Here is a 25,047-nt window from a genome sequence, read left to right as displayed (position 1 = left end):
TTATAATTCAAACAATTTAAGTTTTTCTTAATAAAATATGTTAAAAGATATTTCAGGCAAGATATAATTATTTATGAAATTTCTTAAATGAGACAATACATGTTACAAGCATGTTCCAGCAAGATTACTAACTACCAAAATAAAATATTTTAGAATTACAGTTGTAGAAAAATAAAACAAAAATATTTTTTAAAACTATATTTTTAATGAGCAATTAAAAACTTATGTATTAATAAAAACATTAAATGTAAATTTTCGTTTAATTGTTATTTAATTTAAGATACGATTTTAACTGAGACACCAAAACACACCGCTGCTTCTGTAGTACTTTCATCTGGCTGTAAGTATACTCTCAAGCCAACTGTTACCTAAAACATTATTAAATATATCAATAATTCAGAATATAACTTAATGAATTTTTAAATACTCACTTCAGGAAGTTTAGACGGCAAAGACATTGAAAAATGATACTGAACATCTTCTCCTTCCGGAAGAGGACACACGGTGTTTTGCAAATTTTTGCATCCATCGTGGTCAATAAATGGATAATTCATACCCAACAAATCTACATATACTTGCTGATAAGGACTTTCCATGTAGATAGCTGTAATAAAATGTTGTTTACATTATTTGAGCTCAAACATTAAAAGAGACCACTTACGAGTTGTAAAGTTCAAATACATTTCAATTGAACCTGATGGATCTATTGGGCATGGTGACGTAGTACATGGTTCTTTTCCAACGTTTGATACAATTACTGAAGTGGGCAAAACTCCTTTGTCGCCTAACAAAAAAGTATATATATTATTCATATTTTACGGGAAAAACCAATTAGCATACTTACATTGAGTCACTGGTGTATCCGCAAGGACTTGGGCAAATACAAGAGGAAGTACAATAGCCAAATAGTACATCATGGTGAGTTCTTATTAGTACTATAGACACTGAAATGACTATACAAAAATACGAATTTGGCTCATTTATATACATTTTCCCCAGAACACCTGTTACGTATGATATCGTATCAAATAAAATACAATGACACAATTTTTGACACCTGCAAATTAACTACTACTTAAGTATAGTAATAATAAATAACTTCGCATAATTCTATTTTCTAAAATTTTTATAAGTTGAGGGTGAATATACAAATTTTAGTTAACTTATTCTCTGTAAGTTATATTGATAATATCAAAATTCATTCTATGATGATTTTATATTAAGTCTATCAAACATTTAAAAGTATTTGTGGCCATTTTTTATTAGATAATAATTAATACGTATATTATATTTAATAAAGTAATAGAATTTATAATCCAAAAAATATTTATGTAAATTATAATAAATAACATAAATATCTTATACTTAATTAATTTAATAAAAATGTTATATGTTTAAGTATGTTTAAGAATATTAAAAACACTAACCATAATATATTATGTAAATTTATTTATAATTATAATTATTTTTATATATTCAATTTTTAAGTAATTCTCAATAAACTTAACAAATTTTATTTTGTTACATTATTTATGAAAATAAGAGATACTTACACAATTTAATTAAAAGAACTTTTGAATAAGTTATAACAACAGTACCAATAAAAATTTTGTACTTGTGGTGCCGCCAGGAGGTGAGTTGAAATTTTATTTCTCGATTATCCTTTTAAAAACATAAGCCAATGACAGTTCTCGGTGGGAAATATTGTATATGTGCTGTAAAAAGATTATTTCAGACAGAAAAAAGATGAATACCTTTAATGTTTTAATGGAAAATTTTTTAAATCAATTATTTTGAAATTTCTTTGGTGTTATTTATTTTTTGGTTATCTTATAGAAATACGTTAAATTAGATAATACATATGGATTTTCAGGAAGTTTCCTACTTAGTAAAACAAATTGTTTTTCAGAATTGCAGGTTTTAAAAAAATTACATTATTATTTTTTAATGTATTTTTCAATTACTCAAGAAAATAAAATTTTAAATGTGTATTTTAATTGTTATTTAGTCTAAGACCCGATTATAAGTGCAACACCTAAACACAACGCTTCTTCTCTCTTTATGACAACTATTTAAAAGTAATAAAATACGTACAATATTATTAATAAAAAATAAAAGAAGTTATAATTGAAAAATTGTTGTTAAATTATGATAACATAAACATACATAACTTATAATTAATTATCATTAATAACTTATAATTAATTATCATAATAACAATGTTATGTGCTTAAATATGTTTAGTAATATTATTAATATTAAAAATGTATATTTTAATTGTTATTTAACTTAAGATACGATTTTAACTGAGACGCCAAAGTACACCGCTGCTTCTGCAGTACTTTCATCTGGCTGTAAGTATACTTTCAAGCCAACCGTTACCTGCAACAATAGTAAATATAACAGTAGTTCAGAATATAACTTAATAATTTTTTTAAATACTCACTTCAGGAAGTTTAGGCGGCAAAGTCATTGAAAAATGATATTGAACTTCTTCACCTTCCGAAAGGGGACAAGCGGTATTTTGCAAATTTTTACATCCATCGTGGTCAATAAATGGATAATTCATACCCAACAAATCTACATATACTTGCTGATAAGGACTTTCCATGTAGATAGCTGTAATAAAATAGTTTTTACATCAGTTGGATTCAAACATTAAAAGAAATCACTTACGAGTTGTAAAGGTCAAATACATTTCAATTGAACCTGATGGATCTATTGGGCATGGTGATATAGTACATGGTTCTTTTCCAACGTTTGATACAATTAATGAAGTGGGCAAAACTCCTTTGTCGCCTAACAAAAAAGTATATATATTATTCATATTTTACGGGAAAAACCAATTAGCATACTTATATTGGGTCACTGGTGTATCAGCTAGGACTTGGGCAAATACAAGAGGAAGTACTATAGCCAAATAGTACATCATGGTAGGCCTTTATTAATACTATAGACACTGTGAAATAACTATATAAAAATACGAATTTGGCTCATTTATATACATTTTCCCCAAAACACCTGTTATTATGTTATCGTATCAAATAAAATATCAATGACACAAATTTTGACACTACCACACCTGCAAATTAACTACCACTCAAGTGCAGTACAAATAAATAACTATGATGATTTTATATTAAGACTATAAAACTTAAATTTAAAAATATTTGTAACTATTTTTTATTAATTTAATAATTAATCCGTATATTATATTATTTAATAAAGTAAATTTATAACCAAAAAATATTTATGAAAACAATAATACATAACAAAAACATATTACAATTAATTAATTTAATAATAAAGTTATGTTTGAGAATATTAAAAACACTAAACATAATATATTATGTAAATTTAGTTATAACTATAATTACTTTTTATATATTCAGTTTTTAAGTAATTTTCATTAATCTCAACAAATTTAAATCATTTTATTACATTATTTATAAAAATTAGACATACGTACATTATTTTACAGAATCAGAATTATTTTATTTTACAGAACAAGATGAGATTGAAGTATTTGAGAAATATTTTTTAAGCATTTATTACCATTTCACATAAAAATTTAAAATTAAGAAATTTACATCTAATTTGTCAATCTATGATCATTTGATATTAAAACCACCCAACATGTAAAAGTTTTTTGACTACTTTTTACTAAATAATAATTTTATTTATATACATATGCATAACATAAGTACCTTACACTTAATTAATTTAATAACAATGTTGAGCTAAAAAAATTTTGAGAATAATAAAAACTATAAATATAATAATTATGAAAATTTATTAATAATTATGTTTATTTTTTATATATAATTTTTATTTTCATTTTTCATTAAAAATAAATTTAAGTTCATATGTTACTTTGCTAGGAAAATAAGACAAACTTATTTTTTCTAGAGAATCGTTAAGATAATTAAAAGACAATTTGAATATGTTATTGTATATAACATATAGTACCGTTCGGGTGGCTACCTAGAATAAATAAAAAAAATTATTTTAATTGCTATTTAATAAAAAATACATAAAAATTAAGTAAAAAGGTGTGTACTTGTTATAGGCTGTGTCATGTTTGTTAAATATTCATAATGTTATTGAAAAAATGATTTTATTATAACTAAAAAAACAAAGAATTAATTCATTTTATGATGGGAATATTTTCATTACATCGTATCATATCATCATAATTATAATTCAAGCTTACTACACTTAAATGGTGGTTCATTTGCAGGTGTTTACGAAAGGATAAATGTAATTCATTGATATTTGCATTGGTATGGCGTATGTTAACAAGTGTGAGTAAGAAGTGTATATAAATAAACCAATTTTTTTGTGTAGTAATTTTACTGTTTCTACAGTACCAATAAAATACTAAAACCATGATTTATTGTAGTTCCCCTTGTATTTGCCAATGTCCTAGGGAATACTCCAATGACCCAATGTAAGTAGGCTGAATCGTTTTCCACATAAAATATGAATAATATATGTACTTTTTTCCTAGGCAATAAAGGACTTTTGTCCTCTTCAGAAATTGAGTGAAACGTTGGAAAAGAACCATGTACTACTTCGCCGTAACCAATAGATATCAGGTTCATTTGACATGTAATTGAACTTTACAACTCGTAAGTGATCTCTTTTAATGTTTGAGTTCAAATAATGTAAAAACTATTTTATTACAGCTATCTACATGGAAAGTCCTTATCAGCAAGTATATGTAGATTTGTTGGGTATGAATTATCCATTTATTGACCACGATGGATGTAAAAATTTGCAAAATACCGCCTGTCCCTTTTCGGAAGGTGAAGAAGTTCAATATCATTTTTCAATGACTTTGCCGCCTAAACTTCCTGAATTTTTCTACACCTAAAGTATAACCTGTTTCGACAATTCGAAAACTTGCTGGAAAATCAATATGTGTTGTCTCAATTAACGTATTAATTGAGAAATAGTTAATTTAAAAATAAAATATTATAAAAAATTATAATGTTTTTGATTTGGTAATTTAAAAAGTGTCAAAATATTTTTTAGAGAAATAGATTTATTGGATAACCAGTATCAAGATATTGTGGAAGATAAAATAATGCAAAAACTATATGTTAAGTATGTTAATAAATATTTAAAATACCGTTGATTCTTTTTCCAAATTATTTAAGAAATTTTAATATTTAAACAATTTTTTTTAATTAAATTCCTCTTCATCGTTATATAATCTAATTTATGATTTAAGTATAAACATCTTAATTAATTTAATATTTATTAAGGAATATACGTAGTAAATTTTAATAGTTCCTAAAAATTTCGTCTTAACGGACAACTTCTAGAATTAACATGTTTTATAAAAAAAGACATTATCCAAAGTTGTAGAGGGCAAGGCCACAAAAATAGTGACTAATAATGCCTTATAAAAAGAAATATAAACTCATATCACATCAGTTGTCCTGTAGTTCCTTACGAACTTCTATCAGTACACTATGTCTTTATTACAACTTGTTTGTGCTTTATTGTGTTTTGCCCCTTTCGTCGTCAGCTTACAGCTGGGTAAGTATTATATTTCTAAATTTAAGAAAATGTGTGTTATAATTTAAATAGGCAAACCCATTTGTATGTAAGTAGGCTAAATCGTTTTCCGCATAAAATATGAATAATATATGTACTTTTTAACTTTTTTTTTTAAATATTAACAATATTTTAATTTTAGCTGACTATATAAAACCTTGTAGTAAATCTGATCCAAAGTTAAACGAATGTGCCAAAAATAGTGCAATTGCTGCTATACCCACAATACTTAAAGGTAATTTTAAATTATTAAATTTATTCGATAACCAACTTAATATGATACTATAATTTATTAGGTGATAAGCGATACAATACACCAGTTCTGGATCCCCTTCATTTACCAGAAATTAACTTGGAAGCAAGTGACAAATTACAAATAAATTTAAAGAATGTTATATTAACAGGTTTAGAGAATATTAAACTCAAAGACATTCAGTAAGTGGTATCATTAAAATTTTTACTCTCTTAAACTTACTTAACTTAATTTTAGATTAGACCTACCAAACAAGAAAGTTAAAGTTTCAGTTTTTACCAACTACATAAACATTTTTGGAGATTATAACATTGACGGACAAATTCTTGTTTTGCCAATTAAAGGAAATGGACCAGCCAATTTGACATTTTGTAAGTACATTGCCAAATGCATATGAACATATATTCGATAATGATATATGTATGCTTGTAGCCGATTCCTCTTTTGTCTATGAAATGAAATACGATTTAGTGAAAAAAGATGATGGAAAAGAGTATGTCTCGAATATTACACCTTCCATAACTTACCAAATTGGCAAGGCACATTTCAATCTTGAAAATCTGTTTAATGGTGACAAACAATTAGGTAAGATATTTAAAATATTTAAACTATTTTTTGTCTTATTAAGTTACTTTAATTTTATCTAAACTTTTCCATTTAAGGTGACCACATGAATAAATTTTTAAACGAGAATGAACAACAAATTGCAAAAGATTTGGCACCATCAGTTCAAGAAGTTATTAGTCGCATTGTCACGTCCATTTTGGATGGTTTCTTAACGAAGGTTCCTTTTGAAGACATCTTTTTGCCATAATTATGCATTTTTGTAATGAGTGATTATAAAAATAGATAAAATATAATTTTGTACCAAATTGTGTTTTTATTATGAAATTTTAATTTGTTTTACAAATGAAATATTAGCAACAATTGTTGGTATATATTAATTTGGATATTCTATTATGTTTTCATTTACAAAATCAGTAATAAAATAGTTTAAATAACAAACAATGTACAACAAGAATAACAAGTTTATTATGATTAATACTAAATATTATTATATTAAAATTAGTTATTATGAAAATTAAAGTATTAAGTGATAGTGGTGGGTAGTACAAACAAACATTGACTGAACAAACTCATTAATTAATGAGAATCTCATTGACAGAGAAAACCAAGTAGTAATGGTATGCCTTCTGTTAGTCAACTTTCACATTCATTAAAATGAGTAAATGTTTTCTCAAATACCAATCTGTTCATTTTCTTAAATAACGGTAGGTGGCACTTACGTACAAGTGCTTTGTACTAGGTACTGTGTACTTTGTTTTTTATTTTTGTAGTCAGAACCGTACATGCTTCATATAAGTTCATGTTTTATTGAACGTCAATAGTCAAAAATCTTATAGATCATAAATAGTTCATTAAAAAAGTAAAACTTGAAAAACTTGTTTTTTTGTCCAATTTTTGATGAAGTTATAATAGTTTGAATAAATAAAGGTTGTGTTTAAATATTCCTAATTATAACGGTTTAATAAAGAAATTCAGCGAAATCCAAACAAGTTGGATTCAAGTCCGATTTGGAATGGAATACTACCTTTACGCTAAGATGGCATGAATTACATCTTTAAAATTTTAATTTAAGTAAAATATTTATTGAATAAAAATACCTCTTATTTGAGATTTCTTAATTTAAATAACAATGACATTTTATAATAAGTATTTAAAACAAAGAGATATTAAATTTAGTATGATTTTCAAATTTTTTTAAATATAAGGTCATATGAATTATTAGACGAAAGCAATGTGAATGTAAATTTTAAGCTCTATTTCTCTATGTTAATGTACTTTAGGAGTTCGACTACAAGAAAAGTTTTTAAATGTGAATATTTCAAATTTACATTTTTAGTTTAAATTATAATTTACATATTTAAACATGATTCTCTTTTAGGAGTCATTTAGTGTATTTAAATGTTGGATAATTAAATGGACAAATCTACAGATTTTTCCATGATTCCTAATGATTTAGTAATGGTTACTACCTGGTATTACCGAGTTCTTCTAGAATTAGGAGTTTTTCGTAATTTGCTAATGAGCAGTAATAAAATTCATATTAAGAATTTGTACCCAAGATATAAACGAATGAATCTTAGGTAAATTCATCAGACAATTTTGCAGAAGTAACTTAAAATATTTTTCACCATCATGATGTTGACATCTCTGGCATACTTGTTTGGAATTATTGTAACATTGGAAGCTTTAAAATTACGTAAGTCAATATATTATTAAAAAAATAAATGTTTTAAATAATTGTTTTAGCTGAGTATATTATTCCTTGTGAGGTTAACGAGAAATTTAATGAATGTGCTTTAACTACCGCAAACCGGGTAATACCACAATTTGCCAAAGGTAAGCAATTTTCCATATGTGTAATTTAATGTTGGATGTATAATAGATGATAATGAAGAATGATATAATCTTAATAATTTACATTAGGTGACAAAAAATTTAAAATACCCAGTTTGATGCCATTGAAGATTCCATTCGTAGAACTGTCACCCGGATCAGGATTTACTTTAAAAATAAAAAATATGGAAATTTATGGATTAGAAAATTTAAAAATGATCATGTCAAAGTAAGTTCTACTTAAAAATTTAAGTGTGTGTTTTTCTATTATTCGATAAGAACTCATTAATACTTTTGATGGTTACCATTTACATTGCAATATTGTTTTATAGGACGGATTTCAAAAACAAAAAAGGAGTGGGTTTAGTAAATGCAGATAAATTAGTAATATTGGGGAATTACGAAATTAAAGGCAGTATATCAGTTTTGCCAGTTGAAGGCAAAGGTCCTTTGAATATCACTCTAGGTTTGTAATAAAGTTTCATTTATACATGCACTTCTAAATTTTTGTTGTAATTTTCCGTAAACAATACACTTGTGTGAATTATCAGATTAAACGATCAATTTGTTTTTTTTTTTAGTGGGAGCCAAATTTATAGACAACTATTCCTGGAACATCATTAATAGAGGAGGACAAGATTATATTGATAGTTTGAATTCTAAATTGGATTATAATATAGAGAGAGCCATTTATAATTTTCAGAACCTTTTTAATGGAGATAAGATGCTAGGTATGTAAAATTTATAAGTATGGATCAGATTTCCTTATTCGTTAATTTTAGGTGATCAATTAAACAATTTTTTGAATGAAAATTGGCAACAAGTTTCCGGAGATATGAAGCAGTCTATACTTAATACTGCAGAAGTCATATTTGCCGATATATCCAATAAGCTTTTCACCCAAATACCTTTCAAGGATTTTTTTAAAAATTATAGTATGTGATATTTTGTATAAACATAACAATAATAAATTATTTATAAGTTAACTTTAATATACATGTATATATTTTAATAATAAAACCATTACAACTTATTTGTTTATAGTTTTTTTTAACATTAAGTATAAAAAGTACAAATTAATACTAGTTTATAGTCTTATTTATAGCTTTAATCAAAGTTTTATATTGTAGTCCTCTTGAAGGTTATTCGAATAAACAAATAGAGAGGTGATGCAAAATCAAGGATGTTATATAAAAAAATATGCAACAAACAATTGCAATTGGAATATGTAGTTTTTAGAAAAATTTAACAGCATATTCTAGATAATCCTTAAAAATGAAGTTACTCATTATATTATTATATAATTTAATTACCACCACTTGCAAATAAATTAAAATTTATTATTTTTATAGAAACATAAACACATAAATATATGTATAAATATCATATTTAGAATTTTTTAGTGAATTAATTAGGTATAAGTAGTTTATAAGTTAAGTAAATGAAATAAAAAAACACGTTAGAAATAAATGATCCGCAATTTAATTGTCAGATCTAGATATTAAATACACGATTTGATCCTTGAAGACGTTTTAATTAAAACCTTGTAAAATAATTTGTTTCAAAGTCTTTTTTCTACATCATTTTTAATAAACAGAAACATATTAACGTGACGTATAGCCAATTTTAAATATGTTGCATATAAATAAATATCGGATAAATTTTAGCTCATTTCTGAAAGTGCTATTCATTCAAAATGCTGCAACTTTTACTTTTGTGTTTTGTGTTTGGATTTTCTGGGGCCTCAACACGTATGTATTTTTAAATTAATTATTAAAATAATTTCATATTGTAGTGAATATAAATTGAAAGTATATACAGTAGTAGACTATTTAATATTAGTAATAAATAAAATATTATATTTTATAAATTGAATATTAGAACTTAAATCAAGAGACTATTTTGTAGTTAATATTTTATTTGGTTGCATCACATTAGTTTATCACATCCGAATTTTCTACATTGTTAATAACATGCTATTAACAATCATCCTTCAGATTCCCGGTATAAAACAACCAGTTTTCATTCTGTTGTCTCCCTTAAGGTTATTAAAAGCGTAATCATGAACCAAGTTTTATATAAATTTGACTGCTACAAAAATATTTATTTAAAACCGATTACAACTTTGTAAAATGTACAAGTGCCTCTTAATAGGATGTCTCATTGGCAACATTTTTGCAGCCAAACTTCGTAAGCATATCCATACCTCTATAATAAGGTTTTTGTGTTAAATATACAAATGTGTTATCATTTTTTGTGATAATTTTTTATTTATTATTATAAAATTTTCGTTACAGCTGATTTTATTGATCCTTGTTCATTAGAAGATTCTAGTTGTCTATCGGCATCTGCTACTAAAACCTTGCATAATTTATTAAATGGTACGTATTTTTATTTTGTACCTCATTTGTTTTATTTTAATTTTTGTTTATTATTTATTTTTTAGGCAAAAAGGAGTATAATGTACCAAAACTTAATCCGGTTAATTTGCCCCTTGTAGAGCTGCAAGGACCTGGATTGTCATTGTCTCTGAAAAACATTGATGTTTATGGATTGCCCGATGCTAAAATTACCTCTGTTAAGTATGTTACTTTTCTAATATTTATTAAAAATATTTTAAATTCGATAAATTAATTAAAATTAAAAATAAATAAAAGGTTTAACACCAAGGAAAAAACAGGAGAAGTCGTTCTGCATGTACCTAATGCACAAATTATTGGGGAGTATCACTTAAAGGGCAAAATTTCAGTGCTAACTCTCGATGGTCAAGGAAAGGGAAATATCACAGCGTGTAAGTCACATATTAAAAATTATATTTAAGGCAAAAACTGTAATTTTATTCTTAATAATTAGTGGGCGGTGATTATACTTGGATAATCTCCTATGATTATGAAACGAAAAACGGAAAGGAATACTTGAAAGTCACTAAGGATGATACCAAATATGACTTAAAAAAAGTTTTATTTAAATTTGATGACCTGTTTAAAGGAGACAAAGCACTAAGTAAGTAACTTTCTTTTTAATGTTATTTGTTAATATGAAACCTTTCTATTTTTGCAGGTGATAGCACAAACGACGTGCTTAATCAAGAATGGAGGGCTGTGATAGATGAGTTGGGAGTTGGAATTGCGAAAACACTTGGAAGTGTTTATAAATTAGTAGCAACTGGATTATTCTCGAAGATTCCTCTTAATGAAATAACAAAATCATAAAGTGTAAATACTTAATATTGTAATATTTAAATACAAATTTTAATTATTTGTTAATGATAATTTGTTTTATTTTACATAATTCATTTCATATTTAAACACAAAATTTTATTAAATGTTATCAATAATAAAAATTTTATAATTTCTGATTAATTAAAATAGACAAATTTAAAATTAAAATCAGTCAGTCAGTTTTCTGAAATTCATTTGCAAAACATTTAATATAATTTACCAAAATCAATATTTCCGTAATTTTCATTCATATCAATTAACGATGAAGTCAAATAACTATGTTACTTATATATATAGTGTAAAAAATGTGTTAAAAATTGCACCACTCTACATAGATAATTTTATAATTTAGGAAATTAATGAAATGCATTAAAACTGATTAAGAAACACAAATAAATGAAATATTGATGAACTTCATTTATATACAATTGAAATTTACATTGTCTACTCTATATTTAGTAGATGATTCCAACGATATGTTAATTGTAATCAAGATTTTGTTTTCTATATACTTACTTCTTCTCAGAAGCTAAAATCGTTTGCAGGGTAAAAGGGTAATAATATGTTAAATTATTTATTTATTTTTATTTTCTCCGAACTATTGTGCATTTCCTTTATAAACAATATAAAAGCTTACACCAGGAATATTTAAATTAGTATTGTTTCGACTACAAACCAAAATGGGTCACACGTTTATTACATTGGTTTGTTCCCTATTTGTGGCAACTACATTTGCTGCTGTCCGTAAGTATTCACAATTTTTTAAAGCACAAACATTAATCAACAATTTTATTATTACAGCCTCTTTTATCAAACCTTGTGCAATTTCTAAGGGAAAATGTCCCACAAAAGATGCAACTTTGACACTCAAAAGTATTTTAAGTGGTATGTTTTCTAATAATTTCCATAGAATTGTCATATAAAGTTTATTACCACAGGAAATGCTGAATATGTCATTCCCCCACTAAGTCCCTTCTTTCTTCCTTATGTGGACATATCGGGAAAATTCCTGTCTCTGAAACTAAAGGACACGAAGGTTTATGGATATGATTCTGCGTCCATTACTCATTTAGAGTAAGTGTAATTTATTAATTGAAATAGTAAAATCAGTAAGTTATTAATTTCAGAATCAATCCCACTAAACAAACCGGCAGAGTCGAAGTGAATATCGATAAAACTGAATCAATTGGTGATTATACTCTTAAAGGAAAAATTTTAAATGTCGATTTAAATGGAGAGGGCAAATCAAACTTTACCACTAGTAGGATTTTGTCAATAATTGAATTATGAGTTATTTGTCGAACTAACATTTTTGTTTTTAGTTGACGGCAAGTACATCTGGGATTTCTCTTATAATCTAATAGAAAAAGACGGAAAACAATATGCAAACATAACAACTCATAAAATGGACTTTAAAATTAAACGAGTTTATTTTCGGTTCGATAATCTTGTTAAAGGAAATGATGAATTAAGTAAGTATATGTTTTGATATATATTAACTTTTAATATAATATATATATATTTAAGCTGAAAAAACGAACAATCTTCTGAATGCCAAGTGGGAAACGGTTATGAACGATATTGGAAATGGTGTAGCAATTGGATTTTCCAGTGTGTTCCATTATATTGCCAATAGTTTTTTCTCAACCATTCCATTCAATGAAATCACTAAGTCATAAAGATATTAAATATTTTTTACAAAAATATATAAATAATAATAAATAATATGAAAATTTTGAACTTTTTATTTTTTAAGCCCAAGAAAAGGATACTTATTCCATTGCATGTACAAAATTTTTAATTACAAAATTATGATTGTGCTACCAAAATGATTCATTTCCAATTCGTTATTGTATTTTCGGTTTCACTCCCTACACGTTCAAGGTGTTACAGTTTCATAAATATCAAATTGATTCACTATTAAGGTTAAGTTCAAAGTTAACCAAGGTGATACTTATACATATACATAGAGTCACTCTACTTGTTTTTATTCGCTTTTTTTTTAATTGGTAAAATTAATTAATGTATTAAGATAATAATTTTGGTGGTCAATTATTTATTTGTAATTAATTTAATCAGTACTACAATGATACATTTAAACAAATCATATGTAATTAAATTAATATATTACATTAAATAATATATTACACCTGAAACCTGATGGCTGAAACTTTGTTCAACTTGCTACTCTTTAAAGATATATATCATGTTGTGAGATAACATGTATCAAAGTCAGTTATTAATTCTGTCTGCGGAAAAAATATGACAATTAACGAAAGAACAAATTCTTAGAACTTAATATGACGCCAGAACCTTTAAATTTGAAAAGTATTTTGTTAGGTCGTACAGTTATTAAATGTATGCAACACTTGAAACATACGTATTTCTTGCTTACTCATATGTTCACTTGTTTGTTTGTTTGTTAATTATGAATTTACTAATAACGTTAAGTTGATTACGATGTGTCAACAATTTATTCTTGCTCAATGATACAAAATTTAGTAAAGACTTTTTCTATTTTTATCTTTGCTAATCGATTGAAAATATTTAAACACACTTTTTTCCTGTGTTCTAATAAATATTTATAGTTACTGATAAATGTTTAAGTAAACGTAATTTCTTATAATACAAATGATAAAAATGGTAAAAAAGTTGGCTTCTGTATTTTAGAAACTGATTTTCAAATTTATATTTTTAACGATTGGTTTGTTGTATTCCGAAATTAATATATAAAATCCGTTTAGTTAGTTTTTCATTTATATTATATTTATTAATAATTAAAATGAAAAATATATTGTGTAGAATGCATATGATAAGTCTTTTATCGTTCTTCACTAAGAATTTTTGCTACTATTTATTGAATGTTTTAAAGTAATTTTATTTAAGGACCATTGTTTATTCCGTTTTTTATATTATATTAAAATTGTCTTAATTCTATTAAATGAATATTTATTTTTGTTTAAATAACTTATCACAGCAAGAATTTTTATCTCACATTTATGAATATTATTTGGAAGTGGTAGTAAATCTTTTTTTACACGTTATAGCAATAATAAATAATAATAATTAATTATCTAACGTGGTGAAATTAAATTTTAATGTTCTTTTATAATTGGATAATTTAATGTTGAACTTAGTCCGATGAAGTTAAAAATATGTTTACTGTCTATAATTTTAAACATATTTTATTAAATTTGAATTAAACATTATTCAAAATTTTATCAACAACAGAACGGCCTTATTGATACAAACCCAGAGTTAAATCATTAAAAGCTTATTTACATATTTGTAAAATATATCAGAAACTTAAATGTATGTTGGGGATTTCTCTTATTTGAAAATTTGTTCGGATTTGTCAAAAAACACGAACCCGAACGGACTTCTGAAGATGCCACTCGTGCCAGCGAAACGTCATGAAATAATTCCATTCAACGTCGACCTATAAACAAATATAGATCAAACAATGGTCACGAAAGCCTTAACCTTTACATTTTTCTCATTTTATTAAAAATTAGCTAAGTTTCATAGTTTTAAACAAACAAAATATAATCAAAAATTTAGTTCAATTTAGATAAGCCTTTAACATTTTTTGATTAAGTAAATATGTAAATATTATTAGCCATGATATTGGCAGCAAAATTATGCCTAAAATGTGAATATACTAAACAATAATAACCTTGTCATTTTCTGGTTTCCTTAATTAAATCTATTATGAATAAAATTAGTTATGCACACGTATTTTAAATATACTCAGCTGTGAGTAGGTGAGTCATTCACCTTGATGAGACACTGAATATTATCTTAAATTAATAAATTCATTATTAAATTTGGAGTAGTCCACCTTTATGCATAAATGAATATGTCAACAAAGGCATCACACACTGAATATTTTTATACTAATTTGGCGTATTATGAATATACACCATGAGCCAAATAATTTAATCAAACTTTTAAGAAATTGTAACTGTGATTAAAAGTATTCCTAGAGATATTACGGATCCAGTTATTCCGATTTGACAATTGAATATGGAACATCGAGTATGTAAATTGAAACTGTTTCAGTAATAAGGAAATCCTGAAACTTTTTTGAATCTCTAAGAACCGTTCTAATCTATTAATGTTTAACTGTCTGACCGGTTAGATGCAGTTTCTGCAAAAAGGCCTTATGCGTGCATATGTAGAATTTTTATTTCTTCAAAGCTATATATGTGAACTAAATAGAGCTCTGCTTAATACTTGTGTTCAGAATGTTGGTACAGGTGCTTTTGTGTTGTATTTTTGTTAACACCATTGCTGTTAAAATTCGTAAGTTTTAATTATTACTTAAGAAGAAATAATTTTAAAAAACACTTTGATCAATTTTTATTAATATTTATGTAATTCTTTAATTAATATGAAAAATGTTAAATTACTTTAGCTTCCTATTTAATACCATGCTCAAGAATGGATGAATCATGTCTCGTCTCCAGCGCTCAGAAGACTTTGGAAGGAATAATAGCAGGTAGATATGCAGTGTTTCTGGTAAGAAGTATTTCAAAATATTTTTTTAGGTGACAGAAAATTTAAAATTCCACCACTAAACCCATTGATTCTACCATTGGTTGAAATTTTTGGACCGGCAATGAATGTCTCTCTTAGGAATCTCTCAGTAGACGGTTTAGCCAATAGTAAAATAAAATCTGTAAAGTAAGAGTACCTTTATTATGTTGTACAGTGACTATTAATTGATTGCTTATTTTTTAGAATAGATACCGCGAATAAAATTGGAGAAGTATCGTGGGACGTTGATAAGATTATTTTAACCGGTGACTATGACTTAAATGGCAGAATCCTTTTTCTTACTCTTCAAGGAGCTGATAAGGCCAATATTACTGTAGGTAATGTATGAAGAAATTTAAAGTATACTAATACCTAAGATATTTAGTCGCTTATAACATAATAATTTTAGAAAAATGTAATATTTTGTGGAAATTTTACTACGAATTAATAGAAAAGAAAAGAGAAAAGTATGGTAACATAACAAAGTTTGACACTGATTTTAAAGTTGAATCTGCGACAATACAGCTGAATGAAATATTTCGAGGAAATGAACTGCTAAGTAAGGAGCACATAAATGTAATAAGTACGTATTTAAAAATATAAATATATTAATTATTTTAGCAAAATACACAAATGAAATATTAAGTACTGAAGCAATTGCAGTTTTTGATGAATTAGCAATTGGAATAAAAGCGGCAATTGGTGCCGTATTTAATATGGTAACCACCGGTTTCTTCAGCAAAATTCCATTTGACAAGCTCTTGAAGCCTTAATTCACACGTAAATTGTTTTATTATTTAAACAATAAATTATTTAAGAAAGAAGTGTGTTATTTACTCCCCAAAACCTACTATAATAATTAAAGTTTCTGATCAATTATAATGTTTTCGATCGAACTGTTATTGATGAGATGTTGCAGTAGTACTGTAGCAGTGAAAACTACTTGTTTACAATACCACTACTACCTAAATAAAATCATTTAGGTAATGATTTCGTTATAATTACTAATTAACAGAGAAAATGTAGCTAATAAAATTTAATAAAAACTTGAATATCTAAATTGTACAGGTAACATAATTGCCAATTATTTTCATTTACAAATTATATTTATAATGCTGTCATTCGAATAATAAATTAGTTTAATTTTTCAGTTCAATATGATGCTTTATATTTTACTTGTCTTAAATATATTTGTATTTTCACAATGCGCTCCACCACGTAAGTGTAAATTGTTCTATTTGTTTATATATATTTATAAAAATATATTTTTTTTAATATTATTTAACTGGATATCAAATATATCTGATATTGTCTGTCTCGATTCCAGCATCATTCTTTAAAGCCTGTAAGAAAAAAGATTTTGATTGCATGACTGAACAGGGAGGAGTGTTTTTAAAAAATATATTACAAGGTAAGTATTTCTTTTAACATGATAGTGTATAATTAATTAAAATGCTGTGACTATTTTAGGTGACAAACAACTTGGTATTCCTCCACTAAGTCCTTTGGTAATACCTTTAATGAACATGGGAGGAGAGAAGGGTTTACTAGTCACTTTTAAAAACGCCCATTTGACTGGAATTGAAACAGCAAAACTTAAACGCATAGAGTAAGATCAATCAACGTTTTTTTACTTAGACACTATTTGAATAAAATTATTTTAGGATCGACACTGAGAAGCAAACCGGAAAGTTTGATTTAGAACTAGATTTCCTAAATAATGTGGCTGATTATTCAGCAAGGGGAAGTATTTTGGTGTTGAAATTAAACGGTGATGGAAAATCAAATGTTACAAATGGTGCGTAATATTTTCGTGTATTTGTAATATACTAATTTGTAGTCAAATAATATTATTTTAGTAAAATTATCTGGCACATTTTCATTCAAATATACCTTGGAAGATCAAGGTGGAGAAAAATACGTCAAAATTACGGAAGACGAAATGAATCTAACGCAAGAACGAATCATTTTCCATTTCAATGATTTGTTTAAAGGAAACGATGCTCTGAGTAGGTTTAAATTATAATTAAAGCAGAATACTCCGATTAATTAGTTTAATTTTAATTTCAGCTGAAAGCACAAATGAAGTCTTGAACAAAGAATGGAAGGCTGTAGCAGAAGAAGTTGGTCCGGCAATGTCGGCCCTTATTGGAAACGTAATTAAAATGATAGCATCCAATGTCTTCAAGACAGTACCGTACAGTAAGCTATTTTTAGATTAAAATGCAAGAATGATTTTGTTTATTATTCTATTATAATTATTAAATTAAATAACATAATTAATTTACTAATTGTAATGTATGTACAGCAATGTTAAAAAGGAATAACAAATCATTAGCAGTGACAAACTAATTATATCAATTGCAATAATATTACTTGTTGAAATAAAAACAGAATGGTCTATTTTTATAATAATATATATTATACCTAATTATTTTGCAATATTTCGTAAATCATTGACTAGAAAGTATATTTAGATTAAGGGTAATGAATGAAAATTTTGGTGACAATTTTCAGAAAAAAGTAGGGTAATATAAGGTAAATAAATGATTAAAATATTTTTTTTTGTTTGACTTCGAAAAAGTTTTGTGTGGACATTTGAAAGACTACATTTTCAGAACTTCTATTCACAGAACGTATATTTTTAACATATCACTTTCTGTAAATAGTTTTTCTGAATAAATTCAGGAGTGGGATTGCTAAATTAAGTTACATAGAAATTATTCCACGGTGGCAACTCCACCATTCAATCGGATCTGAATTTTCCTTAGAATGCTTGTGAAAGAATCTAGACGTCTTTGTATAAGATTGTTTTGAGTTATTTAACTAAATATTTTACTATAGGTGTTATTTTTATATAACCTATATACAAATATCCTTGACCCAAAAACAAATTACAATACATGTTTAGTATTTGATATGTAAATGATTAATAGGTTTTCGTCGCCTCTCTTTCAAAATTTAAAATATTCATGTCTTTATTCGTCCCAAGGTTTAATATCCTATCCTATCTATATTTTATAAACAAAATACCTGAAGCAGGTACAGAAAATGCAAGTTCAAGGACATAATGTGCAATCCCTTGATTAAAAGTTTTATTTAAAGAGTCTAAATCAAGACAACTATGAATTTATGTTACTATTTACCAATGCATTTAAGATCATTTGAAACTACTTCAATTCAAAAATGCAAGTAATTTTTAGATTAATAAATTAGATAAATTCATTAGATCATGAATGAATGTCAAATTGGAGGTACTGCCATTTTATTCATATTTTTATAAACAATTGACATTTATTTAAATTGCAAATAAACTATCAAAATAAACAAGACATTTTTTTATGCATTTGTTTAATCTACATTATAAATTTATTAACCTATGTCAATCACCAAGACTAGTGTGGAACCTTGGTGATTCAACCGGTCTCATGAAGGTAATATAAAGGAGGATTTCAGACCATTCGTGGTAGAAATAGTTTAGTATCAATCAAATTAGTTACAAAAATGGTCACATTATGGTTATATTCTTTATTGTTTGTGGTAGGAGTCTATGGATTGCCACCACGTAAGTATACTTTTATTTAAATACTATTAAATGATTCTATTTGATATTAACAATTTACTTCAAAAATTTTTAGCGTCATATCTAAAGCCATGTTCAATAAAAAATAATTTTGATAAGTGTGCTTTTGTTAATGGACAAGCTGCAATTCCATTTTTACTCAAAGGTTCGTAAGAATATCAGTGGTATTAAATTTATTAATATGTGTGATTATTAGGTGATAAGAAATATGGAATACCAGTGATTGAACCCTTCACTCTTTCTCTGTTAGAAATATCACCTGGTGACAATTTAAAAATTGTGTTTAGAAACTTGACAGGAATTGGATTGGATAAAGCAAAACTCCGTGCTGTGAAGTAAGTTTCATATACATATAACTAAATTTAGTCATAATTATTTCACTGTATGTAAAATATATTCTAGAAGTTTGAAGTAATTTTTTTTTTATTATTTTTAGATATGATGCCAATAAGAATCATATGAAGATACTAACTGATCTTCCATCATTAAAGATTCTAGGTGACTATGACGCCAAGGGAAGAATTTTAGTATTACCAATTGAAGGAAAAGGTCCATTCGAAATTGAAGCTAGTAAGTCAAAATATTTATTATTTATGTGGGTAATATTTAATAAAAACATTTTAGTTTATTACAAATATTTTTGCAATTTCGTAATTCTAAATTATTCTGAATATTAATTACATTCAAATTATTATTATTAACATTATCTTGGCTGAAAATTATACAAAAAATCGAAAATATCCCTTCCTGAAAATAAACAATTTTAATAAATTATCATAATTATTTTTCAGTTGATGGAAAATATACTTATAGCTTCGACATAATACCCCATGAAAAGAAAGGTGAAATATATGGAAGTATTGAAAATGGTGATCTAGATTTTGATATTAAAAATGTTAAATTGAATTTTGAAAACCTATTTAATGGCGATAAAACGCTAGGTAAGAATGTTTTTTCAATTAAAATTATTATTTTATAACGATTATATTATAAAAATAACATTCTCAATTTAGGTTCTCAAATGAACATGTTCTTAAACGAAAATTGGCGAGATGTTTTTAAGGATTTGAAAGGAGCTATCAGTAAATCTTTTGGAGCAATTTGCAAAACGGTTCTTCAGAATTATTTCTCAAGAATTCCACTGAAAGAACTCATACTTGAGTAGAAGTCTGAGATATTCATCTAACTTAGTTTGTTATAATGTTTGACCATATTGTTATTAAATTTAATAAATCGTATATAAAAGATATATTGTTTCTTTCAAAAAAAAAATAATAATAATAAAATGTTCTTTGAAACAATCAATGAATTTATTTTCTACTATTTTTTTCTATATTAACCAAGATTGTGACAATATGATATGACTCTGTAATCTGAGTTGCCTATAAACTGAGTGTTTTGTTAAAAGAGGATCGGCCACCAATTTTAAGAGCTATTGAAAACAAAATTTGCCGAATATGATTTGTTATATTTTACATCGGTTATTAACTTGTTAAATCATTTTTCAAATAGATTCTCAATCTGGATAGACTGAATCTTTTTATCACTTTTATCTAGTATTTAGATGATGATATGTAGATTGTACATAAAATTAAATGATAAATAGATTTTATGTATTTCATTCACAAATACTTCCACCCCTGTGAAGATTTTTTTCATAGTCTAAATGGAAATGCTTTTTTTTTCTTTAGTAGAAAACAAAAGAATTTAAAATATTTTTAAAAGTTTGAAGGTTTTTAAAATTCTCAATTATTTTCCTAAAAAAATTTGATACTGCTGATAGTAAGATACTGAGCCAAATTGTTATTTTATAGTAATATATAATATGCTTTATTGGTATTTTTAAAATTAATGAAAAGGCTTAATTAAAAATAGAATCAGTTAATCGGTAAGATTATAAAATTGTTAGCAATTCTAATGTATAACAATTTTATAAAACAATAATAGTTAAACACGTCGAAGACGGTCACCGGCGGATCACTACGCAACAACATTACCGACCCGCGTGCTCGCGGGTGGACACACGACATGTTTTACTTGGAGACTGCTGGCACACCGGTGGGCATGATTTAAATACAATTTAATAAAGTAGTTGATTCGTTGCTTCCTCGAAGAGATATTGTAAATCTAGAGGTTGAATAATATCTACCTTAAATTATTGTACACTAAAAAAATATTTCAAAAATAATATACGTAATTAATAATGCCGGTCCCTATGTGAGAAATACGATTTTGCAATGCGGTCTTCAACGTGTTAAAAACTTATCTTTAAAGCTCATAAGATATCAGCAGTACCAAAAATGTTGAGAAACTATTATAAAATTTAAGAATGCTCAAATTTTTAATGAGATTATAGTTTTCTAAAAAAATTCTAAATTTTATTATATGTATACATTTTATTAACAAATTTTTATATATCGAATACTCCATAACATACAAGTGATACATTTTTAATATTTCTCTTATATTATAACAAATTGTGAGACTATTTTAACAACATCTGAAACAATCATGTTTGATTTCTTCATTAATTTAAAAGCACTACGAAAAAAATAATGAGATAGTTTTATTTAATAAAAGCATAACAAATTTCATCACATGACATTAAATGCTCATTTTTTACATAAAATTTTGACACTCAACCGAATACAATAATTATTATTTTTACCAAATACATCAAAAACATGAACCAAGTCATAAAATATAATATTTTTTTTAGAAAACTATAATTTGTACAATGAGTAATATTTTCAATTAAATTACCGTGCTTCAATTTTCCTACCAGCTAATTAATGTATAATATTTCATTAATAATTTAATCATTATTCAATAGTATAAAGAGTGGTTTTAATAACAATAACACTGTTAGAAGGAAATATGAAAAATATATATAGTATATGTAAAAATGCCTGTTTAAGAGTAAATTACCTATAGTGTAATCATAAATTTGATGTAGTTTTATAAATTTTATGTTTGTCGAAAATTCATTAAATATATTTATTTATTTAATTTTGTGATGTTCTTATTTAACATTCCCATCTAACATTTTGAAGTTACTTTCTCAATAATTAAAGGTTATACTATTCAAATTTTGTGTTAAATTATTTGCATATTTCAACATATGTAACTAAAATGATTATATCACACTTCATAGTTATATTGTATTATTATAAGTGTCATCACTTTTTTTACATAAATGTGACCTGTAAAACCAGAACTACTTCTATTTTTTTTAAGCCAACTAACCAGTAAGTATACAAACATACATTGTTATTCAACGTTAATGCTGGTTCTTTGTTACCAAATAATGTAAATCATAAAGGATTACTGAGTAGGTGCATTTATTCAGCGATAATTAATCTGTATTTTTTGATGTGGCAATAAATTATATAAAAAGATGAATGAATAAATGTGGTTTATTTAGCTTATCTGTAAATGTATAAAAACCGGGATGAAACATTCCTCCGATTTCTTTCAAATGGAGGCTATAAAAAATGCCCTTGTGTGAAGCAGATCTGGATTATCGTGTTTAACAATTTAAAAAATGTTTTACTCGCCGACCTTCTCAAGAAATTTCAAATTGACTGGTTAAAAAACGGGTAATATCTAAAACAAAAGTTATTTTTAGATCGTCAAAGAATAAATAAGAAAAGTAAACATTATGTTGCTTTATTCTCACTTAGTAAACAAATTAAATAGTGTTGCCAAATTTCACAGGGGTTTTTTCTATACAAATATCACATCGTTCTATAAACATTTAATTAATTTAAATTTTAAATATAAATCTCTACGGCCATGAACAGGTGTTGGTTAATGCATTTTAAATATATAAGATTGATTTACCACTTACATTACACTTTAGCAACTGTAGTAGTAGGTGAAAGAAGATGAAAGGAAAAAGAGTGTGTGCATTACTCGTCACCGTTCTTGCAACTTGTGCGACTAGTTTAGATTTACGTGAGCATTTTTTAACAAAATGCTCTAAATAAGTGTAATAATTTAAATTTTTTAGCTTCTTACATTGTTGCATGCAAAGGTAGTGACCCAAATTTTAAGGAATGTGTAAAAGATAGTGCCAAAACAGGGATCAAAGGATTTTTAAAAGGTACCCAGTTTGCAAAATCACACAAATAAAATGTCTTTTATTAATATTATTATTAACATATGAAACAAAATATTTAAAATTTAAATTACTTCTTTAAATAAAAAACAATTTAATACATTCTTATGCATTTGGTCACTCCTGAAAACGTTTATATTTTAGGTGATAAAAAATATGGAATACCACCATTTACTCCATTTAAAGTACCTTTGATTGAAATTCAAAATCCTAATTTACTTATAAAGATTGACAATGTAGATATTTACGGAATTGATGACGCCTCTGTGGAAGATATGTCGTAAGCAGTTAATATCTGTATATTATTATAAAACACTTAATTACTAATTTTTTATGCAGTGTTGATGTGCCAAATAAGAAATTATCAGCCACAATTAAAATGGAAAGATTAAATCTTCAGGGTCATTATATCGCAGATGGAAAAATCGCATCACTACCTATAAAGGGCGACGGAGACGCAAACATTACATTTGGTAAATAGGTGTTTTATAAGCTTTATTAATTTTAACATTTTATTTTTAGTTGGTGGCACATACATATATGAAACAAGCTGGACAATTTACCAGAAAGATGGAGAGGACTACATGAAAATTGAAAATCCTTCACTGGAATATAAATTACGAAGAGCTCATTTCTATCATGGAAATTTGTTCAACGGCAACGAGGAATTAGGTAATAAAATAAAAGCAAAATGTTTACGATTACGATATATTAATATTAATTGTGTTTTTTTGTAGGAAATCAAGTCAACAAATTTCTAAATGATAATTGGGAATTATTTTTAGAAGATATTGGTACCGCAGTTAAGAAAACAATAGAGTCTATTGCTACTAATATAATTACGAATGTTGCAAAGAGAGTTCCTTTCAATAAAATCTTTCCACAATAGATTATATTGGTGGTAATTGGTTATTGTTAATTATTATTTATATAAACAAGTTGTTTTCTTTTATTTATATCGCAACCAAATTCTTCTGATTTCCATATATTTTAAATTCAAGCGTGATTGTAACTTTGTTGTTAAAATAATATAATATATTTTGGTAAATAAAATATTTTAAAATTTTATTACACTGAGTTTTAATTTAATGTGTTATTTTTGTTCAGTTTAATTAACTAAAATAATTATGAAAATAATACGTAAATATTTTTAAAATCCAAAGTTTTTTTATTATTTTTAAGAAATAATTAAATGAATTTAATTTTATAATGTTTAAGCCTTAATCAGTTTTCTGATTCTGATTTCCATTCAAAATTTCAATTATATTTTTTAATATGATTTTTTTGTTGTCCATGAGTAATGATCGTCTCTTATTAATTAAAGATTAATAATTACACTACACCGGATCTGTAAATTAATATAATT

General features: G+C 25.8%; 8 protein-coding genes across 8 annotated transcripts; 7 read left to right on the top strand and 1 right to left on the bottom strand.

The window, feature by feature from the left end:
• Positions 1-183: 183 nt before the first annotated feature.
• Positions 184-943, bottom strand: LOC109596649 (uncharacterized). Its single transcript, XM_020012225.2, has 4 exons — positions 845-943; positions 662-784; positions 432-604; positions 184-368 (listed from the first exon to the last, which is right to left on the bottom strand). Exons 1-4 carry the CDS (start codon positions 915-917, stop codon positions 276-278), a joined length of 462 nt encoding a protein of 153 aa, XP_019867784.2. The 5' UTR covers positions 918-943; the 3' UTR covers positions 184-275.
• Positions 944-5,415: 4,472 nt separating this feature from the next.
• LOC109596648 (protein takeout) lies at positions 5,416-6,690 on the top strand. The gene is made up of 6 exons (XM_020012224.2): positions 5,416-5,547; positions 5,708-5,800; positions 5,862-6,000; positions 6,056-6,189; positions 6,251-6,403; positions 6,481-6,690. The coding sequence occupies exons 1-6, from the start codon at positions 5,481-5,483 to the stop codon at positions 6,630-6,632; spliced, it is 738 nt and encodes a 245-aa protein (XP_019867783.1). The 5' UTR covers positions 5,416-5,480; the 3' UTR covers positions 6,633-6,690.
• A 1,307-nt stretch (positions 6,691-7,997) lies between these two features.
• On the top strand, positions 7,998-9,199 carry LOC109596676 (protein takeout). Its single transcript, XM_049964879.1, has 6 exons — positions 7,998-8,081; positions 8,132-8,221; positions 8,309-8,447; positions 8,551-8,684; positions 8,800-8,949; positions 9,001-9,199. The coding sequence occupies exons 1-6, from the start codon at positions 8,018-8,020 to the stop codon at positions 9,159-9,161; spliced, it is 738 nt and encodes a 245-aa protein (XP_049820836.1). The 5' UTR covers positions 7,998-8,017; the 3' UTR covers positions 9,162-9,199.
• A 690-nt stretch (positions 9,200-9,889) lies between these two features.
• On the top strand, positions 9,890-11,484 carry LOC126264979 (uncharacterized). Its single transcript, XM_049964880.1, has 6 exons — positions 9,890-9,969; positions 10,516-10,599; positions 10,665-10,800; positions 10,876-11,009; positions 11,072-11,221; positions 11,279-11,484. The coding sequence occupies exons 1-6, from the start codon at positions 9,915-9,917 to the stop codon at positions 11,428-11,430; spliced, it is 711 nt and encodes a 236-aa protein (XP_049820837.1). The 5' UTR covers positions 9,890-9,914; the 3' UTR covers positions 11,431-11,484.
• A 503-nt stretch (positions 11,485-11,987) lies between these two features.
• LOC109596680 (uncharacterized) lies at positions 11,988-13,179 on the top strand. The gene is made up of 6 exons (XM_020012252.2): positions 11,988-12,183; positions 12,241-12,324; positions 12,378-12,513; positions 12,567-12,700; positions 12,762-12,911; positions 12,967-13,179. Exons 1-6 carry the CDS (start codon positions 12,120-12,122, stop codon positions 13,116-13,118), a joined length of 720 nt encoding a protein of 239 aa, XP_019867811.2. The 5' UTR covers positions 11,988-12,119; the 3' UTR covers positions 13,119-13,179.
• Positions 13,180-15,882: 2,703 nt separating this feature from the next.
• Positions 15,883-16,751, top strand: LOC126264817 (uncharacterized). The gene is made up of 5 exons (XM_049964200.1): positions 15,883-15,940; positions 15,990-16,125; positions 16,183-16,316; positions 16,388-16,561; positions 16,642-16,751. Exons 1-5 carry the CDS (start codon positions 15,883-15,885, stop codon positions 16,749-16,751), a joined length of 612 nt encoding a protein of 203 aa, XP_049820157.1.
• A 378-nt stretch (positions 16,752-17,129) lies between these two features.
• LOC109596647 (uncharacterized) lies at positions 17,130-24,749 on the top strand. Its single transcript, XM_049964199.1, has 16 exons — positions 17,130-17,196; positions 17,306-17,389; positions 17,449-17,587; positions 17,643-17,776; positions 17,838-17,987; positions 18,049-18,198; positions 19,758-19,896; positions 19,998-20,131; positions 20,353-20,502; positions 20,575-20,643; positions 23,456-23,518; positions 23,574-23,666; positions 23,826-23,961; positions 24,021-24,154; positions 24,204-24,353; positions 24,419-24,749. The coding sequence occupies exons 1-16, from the start codon at positions 17,136-17,138 to the stop codon at positions 24,568-24,570; spliced, it is 1,938 nt and encodes a 645-aa protein (XP_049820156.1). The 5' UTR covers positions 17,130-17,135; the 3' UTR covers positions 24,571-24,749.
• Positions 19,471-20,802, top strand: LOC126264906 (protein takeout-like). The gene is made up of 6 exons (XM_049964618.1): positions 19,471-19,543; positions 19,617-19,706; positions 19,758-19,896; positions 19,998-20,131; positions 20,353-20,502; positions 20,575-20,802. Exons 1-6 carry the CDS (start codon positions 19,483-19,485, stop codon positions 20,724-20,726), a joined length of 726 nt encoding a protein of 241 aa, XP_049820575.1. The 5' UTR covers positions 19,471-19,482; the 3' UTR covers positions 20,727-20,802.
• Positions 24,750-25,047: the final 298 nt, after the last annotated feature.

The sequence above is a fragment of the Aethina tumida genome, chromosome 3 (genome assembly GCF_024364675.1).
Source record: "Aethina tumida isolate Nest 87 chromosome 3, icAetTumi1.1, whole genome shotgun sequence".
Lineage (NCBI taxonomy): Eukaryota > Metazoa > Arthropoda > Insecta > Coleoptera > Nitidulidae > Aethina > Aethina tumida.
Note: the sequence above shows the minus strand (reverse complement) of the source record. Positions and strands in the feature narration are given on the sequence as shown.